Here is a 12590-nt window from a genome sequence, read left to right on the forward strand (position 1 = left end):
GTGTCACAATCTTTAGAAATAATTCTAATATACTGATGCATTTTTTATTTTTACCAGCATTGAAAACAGTTGTGCTTCTTTTTTCTGCAAAGGATATTACCTTTTATTCAAAGGTCAAGAAAGGTCAGAAGAATTTATTCAAAATACTGAATGTGAACTTTTAAACAGTAGTATAAATTGCACACTTTTGATAATTACATGAACTGTCTGAATGGACAAGTAAAAATGAATCTGACTAATGTACTACTGTACACACCAAAATAACAGACAGTTTAGGAAAGTGCCACGCTAGTTAGTATTGTCACCAGGTAGAGTTAAGTACCCCCCAGTGATATACAGATTTTAATCATGGCACATACCTGAGATTTTTCCGTCTGGGCTTTATTCTCGATGTCAGCCATCTTCTCTTTAAGTTGCTCCAGAGCGTCTTTTTCCTGCTGTAGCTGAGCCGTCTCTGAATCCTGCTCACCTTCCAACAGAGCGCGCTCCACTTCCAACTAAACACACAACAAACAAGAAAGCAAACTTTTAGTTAATTTTTTACTCCATCTCAAATTCACTACTGCAACAGTGATGTCATTTCACTATGATCTGGACCACCTAGAACGTGCCTAATTTCACACAAATAAAAAGAGGCCCACGTTCTAAACCCATAAAAGCCCAACCTCATAAAACTAGAGCACAACATTGACGTTTTGGTTTTACTGAATGGGGCACTAATGGAACAGCTGACTTAGCAGGAACTGCTGGCGCAATACTAACCTACCTACATAACATTAATCAAGAGATGGGAATTTCTGCTTTAAGGCCAACTTAGCAATAGCTTTATGAACAGCTTTGCAGCCTTTAAGACGGCAAAGAAATAGGATATGTTCTTAAGTAATGGAACAGAAGCAATATGCAAGGACCAAGACACCATAAAGTAGGCCAGATAAAATGCAGGCTGAACTCTTACAGATATTTTTTACTGCCATCTGTGGTTCCATGAAGAACCTTTAAACCCCATGGAGCCTTTCCACTTCACAAAAAGTTTTTTATTTAGATTTTTAGAATGTTCTTTATTTTTGTTCTAAATTTATTTAGTCCTCCCAACCTGAGTGTTATGGACAAAAGAACAAATAGGAGAAATGACAACGAAGTGTATTACAGTGAGGGAGCACTGAAATATTGAAATCGAATCAGGAATGAAGTGCATCGTTTAAAGGGAAAAAGAGAAAATGAGGCTTTAAGTGAGAGAGATTTATTCTTGGCAGTTCAGACCTCCATGTATAGCTGTGCTCCTCATCACAGCTCCTGATTGCTTTGCCACATGCACAAATCTCCCACATAGACACTCTCCCACCAGCTCTGATCTCTCCCACTTCCTCCCTGACCTGTACATGTGTCTACTGTACCTCTCTGATGGACTCCTCCATCTGGTTGTCCAGGTCTTTGATCTTCAACTCTAACTCTTCCATATTGTTCAGGACTTGGATTCTTTCCTCCTCTATACGTCTCACGTCCAGCTTCAGCTGTGAGTCATCCTCCGCAGTCTGCTGAAGACACGATAATGTAAGCAACCACACAACTATTGAACAATGTATTCAAAATAAAATACATAAGAAAAAATTATTCAGTCAGTGCATGGACATAGATCGCTGTTGAGCTTTTGGCATCACAAGAGTCCTGGCTTGGGGACCTTTCACAACCCTACCCTCCTCTCTCTTCCACATTGCATCCTACCTCAATGCATTTCTATCCTAAAAAACTGCAAAAAATAAATACAAATGTAAACGATTGAAAACTATTTTTAGAAATTTAAATAAAGCTAACATAATTTTTTTATATATTAGGTAAATACCTTAAACTTAAAGCACTAAAATTATTTGACAAAAAAAATTACAGGAGCATATACAATTAATAAAATCTGCAATTAGTAAAATGTTTAACCTTCCAAGTAAACTGGGTTTTGAATAGATTCCCAATGCTACATTTAGAACTGGCCTAGATGGCAGTGCTAGTAGTGCAAAGCCCTTTAATGCAAGCCATCTATAGCATGAACATGCCCCCTTCTGGCAGCTGCGCTGATCTTTAACTCTGACAAACAGGCTTTACTGAATGAACACCAACAATGATGAATGGGTTCAACAGAAACTTCGAGGCACAGAGGGGCGGCGTTACACACTCCATTTCCTAAACCAATTATTTATCTAGATTTTCAATATCCGTGGAAGGTGATCTGCTTATTTTGAGTTTTATTAGCAAAAAGTTGACCTTTGACCTGGAAGATTCCACATGTTCGTGCATGCATGATTAGGACAGCACATATGGGTGAGAAGACCGCTATTCTTGCACTGTGTGAGGCAAAGATTTACCAAACACAATGCGCATGACCCTGCTATATTTGGACAGTGATGTTTATATCTGCTCATCACAGTTTATACTGTGGAGGGCACAACTCTAAACTGCTTCAGCTGTTTCTGTGTGGGCTACAGGAGAGAAAGAGGGCCAATACAGATTTATAGTTTCTATAAACTGGTGTCCAAAGCCATTTATTACCTATACCTTTGGATGGATAAATAACAGAACCAACACATGACTGCTACTCCTGCGCAGCAGACTAATTAGATTAGCCCATACAGGAGTTGAAGGGAAGACACTCGCACATTCCTTCTTGGATTAAAGTGTGCGTGAGGTTGTGTGCATGCCGAAGAGGGGTGGGAAAACCTCTCTAAAAGGTCACAGGAATTAGCAGTATGGAAAAGGACTAGCTTGACATACGATTCAGTTACCTAACAAGATTAAAACGAACAATACACGCAGAAAACACTTCATGCATGAAGCCATAATGGAAAGTGATCAAAGCTGAAGGTCATCTGACAAGTGTAGAAAATAAACTAATATAATATAAATGTAATATACTATAATATATCTGAATGTACTCTTTAATATGGTCTTTTTAAACTATTTATTGAATTTATATAAAGAAAACATGGGAGAAAGAAATATTACATTTAAAATATTTACAATTATTATAAATTCCTGAAATTATAATACACTTATTTTACAACTATTTATTAAATTAAAATCATAATATAATAAGTATGTTTTTTTTATTAAATGAAGTATAAATTACCATTACAGCATAATATAATACAATACAGCATAATACTATATAATGTCAATATAATACAATATAATATATATACGCATTTGAAGTTTAAGTAGCGTACATTTCCATTTTCAACCATTTCTATTATATTTCATTAATACAATATAATTTATTTTACATTTATTCAATTAAACATTTTTTTTTAAAAAACATGTTTTTATTAAATGCCATTCCAGCATAACATAATATAATATACATTTTTAAATCAAATACTTCGTACACTTCCATTTTAACAATTGTTATTTAATATTACTGTACGTTAAATATAATCAGTGGCCTGAAAAAGTATTTGGAGAATTAAAATATTTTGATGCAACGCATATGCGATGATTCTTAACCAAATACCATGTTGATTTTTTTTGGTAGATGCATGAAGTCAGTTCCTCTCATTCATACACTTCTAAGAGAAGCTTAAGTGGCTTAAGAGAAGCTTTACCAATTACCTTGTTTATCCGTGTCAGCCGAGGAGAAGGTGTGGGAGCCGAGCCAAGGACAGCTGTTGTTTCTGCCCTGACATCTCTGTGTCCACTATTCTTGCGCTGCCGTACCTGTCTCTCCTCACTGGCCAGGGTCTCCCGGGCTTTAAGCCTATAGTCGTTTTCAGCAGAAATGCTGGCTGAGAGACTTGCAGAGTCTGAGAACGTAGACTCATCATCTGACACCTGTAATTTCTCCAGCTCCTTGTTGATCTTCTGCAAGTCTGCGACGGCCAAGCCGGTTCTGTCCTGCTCTGCACGGCCCAGCCCGGAACATAGATTAAGGATAGTCTCCAGACGCTGACGTTCCTTTGAATCATACAGAGACAGTATGAAAAAAATGCATATTCAGGCTCTTGCAGCATCAAAACTCACAATCACACGGCTGGAGGAAATGATCAATTTGGAAACCTGTCTCACCTTTGAAATGCAAACAGATTTACCTGCAGCAGTTGTCAACATGTTTGTTATTTAAAAGAAAATGCAGTGCAGATATTTCCCACTAATAGCCCATGGGTAGTTAAAAGAAGAACCTTACTTCTGTTTTTCCAAAAAGGTCTAACATACAAACATCTCTGATTCCAAAAGCACTCTTGACAGCCCAGAACTGTGATCAGAGAAAGACCAGATGAAAACAACCAGGCGCATACATCTAAAAACAACCCTGGCTCATGAAGGAGTACACTTGGCCTGAAAAAATCCCTGTATTTATCGACTGATATGGAAATGCAAACAGCAAGTTCAGGCGAGCATTTCCAGAGCCAAGAAAAATGATCCCACCGGTTCATATAGCTGCGAATGAACAAACCGGCATGCTAACAGTTATTAAATCCATAAAGACGACATTTCTTTGTAAACCAAAACCTGGTCCGCAAAACAAGCCCAGCACTTTTATGCATTCACAATGCCCTATTCTACAGAGCACTTTACTCACCATATTAACAGATCCGGAGGTCAGAGGACACATGGTGACCTCCACCTCACAGGAGGAGATCATGCCCTCATCAAAAAGATGACCGGTTTAGTTACGTTGCTTAGCACAGCAAGTACAAATTACAGAGAGACATGAACGAACCAAGCTGGTGTCAGAAACAAAAACCCTCTGATGGGAGGTTTGATGAGTCGGTGGGAAGGGAAATTGCAAATGGTAAAGAGAGGGAGAGAGAGAGAGAGAGAGCGCAACTGGGCAGAGATTGACACTAGACCCAATAAAAACATTGCTGGCACTGGACAGGAAAGGATATACAAGTAGGAGCAGCAGGATTCAGTCCTTCCGCTTTTGTTCATGTCACATTAACAGCCCCAATTCAAGAATAAAGGGCAAAACTTAATTGGATCATCTCCCATAATCCTAATCAGTTTACATAAACTCTGCACTGTAAAAAAAAACCAAAAAATATATAAAGTAAAAACCAGTTGGAAAAGGTAAATTCCTGTAAAATTTACCCAAAAATTTACATTCCCAGAATTCCCTGCATTGCATTTTTTTTCTTTTGTTTTATCTCAGTTTTTCTTATGAGTTATGTTTATTAGGGTTGTATATTACAATGTTGTTAAATTAATGTTTATTGCATATTTCATATTCATAATGTTTAAAGTTTGTGTGAATGACACTGAGCACCTGCTATATATGTTCATATTTAAAAAGCAGCTTGTGATATATTTAATATTTAAAATTTTAAAAATTGTAAAACCAAAAATGTGATCTATTTTTTACAGCAGAATTCCGGCAACCGCAGCCATTTTTCACCATAGATTTTTTTTTTCACAGTGTGTATCAACTGAAAGAATGGTTCTTTTTAGTCTTACAGTGTATTTATTCTTGATATTTAAATCCTTTTCAGATTATATAACCATTGCTATGCATATGGTTCATCCAATGTTATTGCCATGTCCATAAATAAAATGCAATAAATAAAAAAAGTAAGTTATTATTAACATTTTATCTGTAACTTTTGTTTTCAGATACAAATAAATTTTTTACAGAAATAATTAAAACATTTAGTAACCTAATGGTGTTTAAATTTTATTTTAATAATTTTTGTATTTTTTTAATATGTAATTTTGTTATGTGTATTAATTTATCTTATTTTAAATAATTAAAAAAAATCTGTTTAATTTTAGTACTTTTCAAAACACCAAAGTTTATCAAGAATGTAATTTAATTTCAAGTTTAGTTAAATGATAGAAACACCTAATAGATGTCTGACATCCTTATGTTTTCACCTTTGGTTAGCAACAACTATTAGTTTAACTCTAACAGGTAATAAAATTCTAGCTAGAACAAGCTCATTTAATTAGGAACTGAAACAGGATCTTGCATGGAGAAAAAAAAGCTGACAAAAAACATCTTTGTCCACTGATAGCCATTCAAAGTCATTAGCAAAGCAATTAAAATCATTGTGAGCAACATAAAATATATAAATAGATTACAAATGCATGAAATGCATACTTTGAAATACTTTTTTTTACATTTTTTAATGCTTCTGCCATTTGGAAATGCTATTGGATAGTTTTCTCCCAGTATTTTAGACCTCATTGGGTTCTGAACAGAAAAAAACAAAACACCACATGCCATGCAACTGTGCCATCATAAAATGAGTGTGTGTTTTTTGGACATGTATAACCATAGCTAAAGTCTGTAATATTACATTCCTCTGAGAGAGTATGTTCTCTAGAGAAATCCACTAAAAGTTTATGTGTGGGTATGATTTTCCACCTGTAGCGGCCTTGTTTTCACTCAGTGCTGGCCTTGTAAAGATCACCAGCCTGTAGTTGTGGTGCAAACTAATGAGTGGGAGTCCCACGATGATGGTTTGGCCTCTGCCCAGCAGGGCGGCGCCACAGGTGGCCTCTGTTAACCACAGCATACAAAAACTCTGTTGCCTTTCATTTGAACCCCATTGAGAGCAGCAGAGAAGCAAGAATCTGGCATGGTAGAATGGGCAATTTGCCAGGATCATCTGCAGCTGTGGGCGGCCTCCCAGCGAGAGTGTTGTTGAGAGGCCGGGTTCAATGAAAGTGGATGTGGTTCTGGGCTGTCGAGCTGTCTATTAATAGGAGGTTTATGCAGCCACACCTCTGCTTGGGTCTTCCACCGCATCCACTACAGAGAACCAGAGGGGCCTTCCGGCAAATGTGTTTGTTATAACCGACAGGAATGCCAGAGCGCAAAGTTTGTCGGGAAGATTAATTAGGCTGCAGGTGGGGTCACCAATATCTGAGCTCCCACAAGATCCAATATTGCAAAAAGAATTGAAATATCACCCGCTTTTAATGTGATACCCCCATCATAATGAGAAAAGAAAACAGGATCATGGAGAAGGAATGTTAAATATTCTAGATGAAATCAATCTTTAAAGTCATTTGTTCTTCATACTGGGTGAGTCTTAAGATGACTGATATGCTTCTAAAATATTATAATAAAAATTACATAAGTGACTGGGCATGCAGATGTTTGAGTACTTCTAAAATGATATGCATATTTTATGTTAAAGTGACATATGTATATGTATATATAAATGTGACATATTTGAGCGTTAACTAGAAGGTTTGAAGTGAAAAAAGTAGGGTGGGATCACTAGGAGTCATTAGGAATTGATTATATTATGAAAGGTATGACAGTCTCTACTTAATTACATTTTCATGCTGAATTTAAAGGAACAAAATCAACAACATTAATGAGATGGGTGACCCAAAAATGAAAATTCTATTATTAATTACTCTCATGTTGTTCCAAACCCATTCATCTTCAGAACACAACATTTTGGATGCAATCCAACAGTCTTCTGACCCTGCATAGACAACGCAACTACTACATTTAAGGCACAGACGCATAGTAAAGACATTGTTGAATGAAATATGTGAAATGACTTGAGGAAGAGTAAAATGACAGAATTCTATTTTTTCCCCTTTAAGTGATAAAAGTCTCTCACCAGTCTCTCCACTTCCTGCTCCCGCAGTCTTTCATCCCTCTGTCTCTGATGGTAGTCTTGAAGCTCCTCCTTTCCACTGAGAGAGCTGATGCTGCCCTTTCTCTCCCTGAAGCCACTGGGCGGACCCAGGCCTGCCTTTCCAAACGACTGCCTTCTCTCCCCGAGACCAATCTCCAGAGCTGGTGAGGGACCATGCATGGCTTGCCTGTCCAGTTCAGAGTAGCAGCTGGTGGATGTCAAACTCACCTTCTTGGCCTGGCGGGGACTGGTGGCTTCTCCTGATGTCATGGTGACGTCTGGCGGGGCTTCGGTGTGTTTGGTTACAGGTTTATTGGACAGCGAGATGGAGACTACTTCAGAATGACCATTCTGGTGTTTGGAGCCAGTTGGGCGAGAAAGCTGGCCATCAGGAGACCGGTAGCTTGGAGGGAGGGTGAGTTGAGTCTCGGCAGGTCGATAGAGGCGTGGTAGGGAGCGGCTGTGTGAACTCATACCTGTAAGTGAGCCTGCCGAGTACTTTCGTTGCCGTGGAGTGGGTTCGAGTCCTCCATTACGGCCTGCATCTGGGGTGTGGAATCGACGAGACAGACGAGGACTAGAAGGCATGCTGGCTGCACCACTACCGCCTACTGATGTTGGAGGGAGAGAATCGGTCACACCAGTAGATGAGCCATTCCACATTGAGAGGGCTGAACCTGAAGTCCCAGCACGACAACTGTCAGATGTATTGAGGAGAAGACTATCCTGAGATTGGTTTCGGGTCATTGGTCGAGAATAAGGAAGTAATGTGTCACGCTCTCGAGGGTCGGAACGACGAGGAGATGGAGGCATGCTACTGGATGTATGTGCTGGCCCTTTGGCTGCAAGTGGTGGCCTTTCAGAGCTGTACAGCCGACGGGTTTGTTCTTGATAGGATATTGGGGAGGACGTTGTGATGGGTGACAGCAGATTGGGTGTGGTGGGAGGAGACTGCGTCATGCTAAAGTAGGAGGGACTTGAGTCCCCATTGGCTCGCAAACTGTTCTCCAATGCCTGCTTCTTTTTTTGTAAAGTGTCCATCAAATCCCGCAGTTCAGAGACGGAGCGCATCCCTCTAGATCCAGAGCCACCCAGACAATGGCTGAAGTCGCTGCTGAACTTCAGATAATCTAAAAATAAACACAAAAGATTCTTCAGAAGAATAAACAAGAGTTTAATAAGTGCAGCTTGGTTTTTGAAAAGGTCAGACCACTACAAGTAAGATAAAGGTTATGAGGGATTATATAACTGTCTGCTTGTTCCTTGTTAACTCCTGGAATGACTTTAATTGTTTGCAGGAGTGTAAGGAGCTTAGACTGCTGTACCTGAGACTGTGTGGCCTGCAACAACCTGGAACCAAAAGATCACTGGTTTTCCCTCAGGGTCCAATAAATAAGCCCTGTCTTTCTTGCCGTCCAAGTATTCAATGTGGCATTAACACAAACCTAGTCAGTTAGCACATTTTCTAAAAACAGAAACTGAGCAAAGTCCAGAATGTTCTAGAAACAGAAACAGACCAAAGTCTACTCTACATAATACATAGCACAATGAGGCAAACAAAGAGTACAAATAAAGACACAAAGCACTTGCCTATTTTTTTTCCAACTTTTAAAATAACTGTTAATGTTCATGTTTAATTTGGCCTTTATGTCTGCTCTTCTATCTCCCTCCTTCACAGACACACTTTTCTCATCTGCTTTCTGGACGAGACGTAAGCTTCAATCCGCCACGTGCCAAGACAGTGAAGATCAAAGAAATCCCACTTCAGATGACTGACATGAATGCTCATAAAACGCATGAACCTGCACATGCCAAGAAAAATCCCTTTATCTCTTTAAGGTGCTTGTATGCGTACATTAGGCTGGAGCAAAGCTTAAATCATGGAAGAATCTCTCACGTGAGGGTAACGAAGGAAATAGAGCAGAAACTAAAAGCTATATCACAAGGTTGACAGGGTGGGATGAAAGGCATGCAAGCTCACACAAACTTTAACCATACATGGGGAGGTTCTGGCTAACCATTTAGTGACAAGCTTCAGTTTTATGGCTACTGAAAGAAACTAATGCATGCTGGTGTATATACCACACTGGTAAGGCCATCAGCCCATAAACAAACTAGACAGCAACGTAAGGGTTAAAGTTTAACTTATACCAGTATACCAAGCTCAGTGAGGCCCAGAGTGTGTGTTTTCCCAGGTTTGCTATGTACAATGCACTTTCACTGAGTGGGTGCACATTTGTTTTTGTGAAGAATCATTCCTGCAGTCTAGCAACACAGTGTGAGTGAGAGAAAGACTGAGAGGAGGTGGCAATGATTTATGTCACTTTCTACACCTCACTCTTCAATCAATCAACCGGGGGAATCCAAACCACATCTGTGTACAGATCACACATTCCATGAGACAGACTGGCTCCCTGAGAGTGTGTGAGCTTGCTTAGATATACTCTTGCAAAACTAACCTTGGGGATGTACTCAACGGTAAAAGTAATTCATATAGATATATACAGTGAAACCATGTTTTTCAGAAATCTTGTTTTAACATAACAGTTTAGTATACATCAACAAGAAAATAAATAAATATTAGATGTAAAAATATGAAAATGTATTTGCATATTCATGCATTTGATACTGTGGTCTGAGGTAGGTCATCTGCCATATATTATAATGGCTTTAAAGTGGCATTTTATACAGAAATTGAAGCAGAGATTACTCCAAGTAGACTTTACTCGGCTGTGTAAAGATGCCTTGTCTGTAAAGTAGACATTAAGCGTTCTTTAAAGAATTCTGCTACATCAAAGGTTCATAGGATCCGATTTCAGACTGTAAAAGAGCTGTGACAGATAAATGAAACCATGTATTAAACACACACACAGAAAAGATCCTCCATAGATGTTGAGCTGGCATGTTGTGATATAGGATACAGGCCATATTGGTGTACAAATGATTAGTGGTTTCAGTTCCTGAGGGGGTTTGTGTGCATAAGATGGATAGTTAAAGAAGAAAGATGAAGAGAATGAAGGGAATGTGGCAGTGATGTTAAGGAGGAAAGGTTACCTGTGCTGTAGACCAGCGGAGATACAGGACTCTTCTGAGGCAGCATGCTTTTCATACGGTTGGCCTCCTCTGGATGGTTAAAGCGAAAGATATAGGATTTACCCAGACAGAGTGTGTAACCTGCAGAGAAAGGAAAATAAACACACACATGGATCAATCGAAGAAAGACCAGATTAGTGTTCACATCACTCAAGTCCATAGTTCATTGAAACCAAGAGCACTAGAAATCTTTGCACAGCACTGAACCCTATATGGTTCACTTTAAATCAATCTTTCAACCTCATAATTCAATTATTCAGGTTGTCAGTCAGCATGGCTGCAAATTCTAATTAAGAAAAACTTGTTTTACCATAAAAACTGATTTATACATCAGTTTTTCCTTATTGTTTCTTAGCAGAATACTACATCCTGAGGGTCTGGGTCTGCTCTTTCCACTAATCTGAAATCAGAGACCACAGAACGACAGATGGATGCAAGCCCGGAAAAAAGTCATAGAAAGTGAAATAACAGCTCATGGAAAATATGTAGGACCTCTTTTTCCTCCTCAGTGAAACCCCAAAATATTTGCCTCAGTGGTCTTTTCGCTGTGAGGATCTAGAAGCTGGTGTGAGCGAAAACAATTCCAACAAAACAAGAATTATGAATGGGAACTGTCTGTAAAATTAGCACTGGTTTTCAACGCATGAGCATTACAGCAGCCTGAGGAAAGAAACCAAATAAATGAACCAACAATTTTGAGTTAAAAGAGACAATATTTTACAAAAATATTAGGTATATTTCCTTACAGTGCATATGATTTTCCAGTACTTTTTGGTCACCACATGCTACAAAGATGAAGAGCTCACTGAACGTCCAGTCGTGCTTGTCATTAACATGCCAAACCCTTGACACTCAGTCTCCTAAATCTGTCTCAAACATTCCCGGATTTGGTACACTGGAAGAACATTTCTTCAAAGCTTTCTCTGGATTTCCTTTTAATGCGTCTCAGAACAGACAAATACAGCTTGAGCTGTGAGATGCACAGATTTCATAACACCAGATGGACACAATGTGCAGGAAAATAAAACCCTGAGTCAGTCAACACACTTCCATAGGCAAAGCACGTCCAGAGGAACACTCACGACACAGAAACATAAACAGGCACACGTGTGCGTGTGCACACACTCGTAAGTGTTTAGTCTACACAGCTGTGCTCCTAAGGCTAAATAAATACACTTTCAAAAGAACAAAGATGTACACATCTAAGCTTTGGCACCCAAGGTGACTGTATTCCAATTCTGTTTCATGTACTTCCATGCAGAATACATTTGTGTAGGTTCATAAAAATGTTTCCAAGACTTTGATAAAAAGAGTTTACACTTGTAGTTTATTGCGAGTCTTTTCCTGCCCTTCTGCCCCACAAATGAATCCACAAACACAGCTGCTGCATCCTATAAACTCTCATCCTATAAAAGACAGGCTTGGATTAAAAATAAGAGTCCTTTGATCACATAATCAAATGTGCATGTTACTTTATGAACAGTTCCCTGCTCAAATTATTGGATTAACCCAGCACCATAAGGAAACAATCTTATGGTACATATTCATATACATATAAATTTTTAGTGCTATAAGTTAATGAGGAGAAACAGTTAAGATTATAGGATGGATATTAGGTAAATGGTATTTGATAATTAAGAAAAAACATTATCTGGTCTTTTGCACAGGAAACCTGATGGTCACCCTTTGTGCAAAGACTAAGAGAAAACATACCACAGTCAACCATACTCTAAAACATATGAGGAAAGTTAAATTATAATATGCATGCATTAAAACCAACTTATTGTAAATTAATATAATAATTATTATAAAAATATATAATAAAGATTATCGATTTAGACTGCAATTAGACTGCCACAATAAATTTAAATCAGCCAAAACGTAATTTTAAAATATTTATTTTATTTTATTACAGCC

At 38.4% G+C, this 12590-nt stretch overlaps 1 protein-coding gene across 8 annotated transcripts in view; it reads right to left on the minus strand.

Moving 5' to 3' along the window:
- phldb2b (pleckstrin homology-like domain, family B, member 2b) overlaps positions 1 to 12590 on the minus strand; it is a 37238-nt gene that overhangs the window by 13205 nt on the left and 11443 nt on the right. For 7 of the 8 annotated variants that reach the window (XM_043226060.1, XM_043226061.1, XM_043226058.1 and 4 more), the window contains 5 exons: positions 10635 to 10754; positions 7563 to 8710; positions 3595 to 3936; positions 1395 to 1535; positions 360 to 497 (listed from right to left, as the gene is read on the minus strand). In XM_043226060.1, coding sequence (XP_043081995.1) covers positions 360 to 497; positions 1395 to 1535; positions 3595 to 3936; positions 7563 to 8710; positions 10635 to 10754 — 1889 coding nt within the window. The remainder of the gene's footprint in view (positions 1 to 359; positions 498 to 1394; positions 1536 to 3594; positions 3937 to 7562; positions 8711 to 10634; positions 10755 to 12590) is intronic. The other variant, XM_043226059.1, reaches the window with a different exon arrangement.

Source organism: Puntigrus tetrazona, chromosome 24 (genome assembly GCF_018831695.1).
Source record: "Puntigrus tetrazona isolate hp1 chromosome 24, ASM1883169v1, whole genome shotgun sequence".
NCBI classification, from domain to species: Eukaryota; Metazoa; Chordata; class Actinopteri; order Cypriniformes; family Cyprinidae; genus Puntigrus; species Puntigrus tetrazona.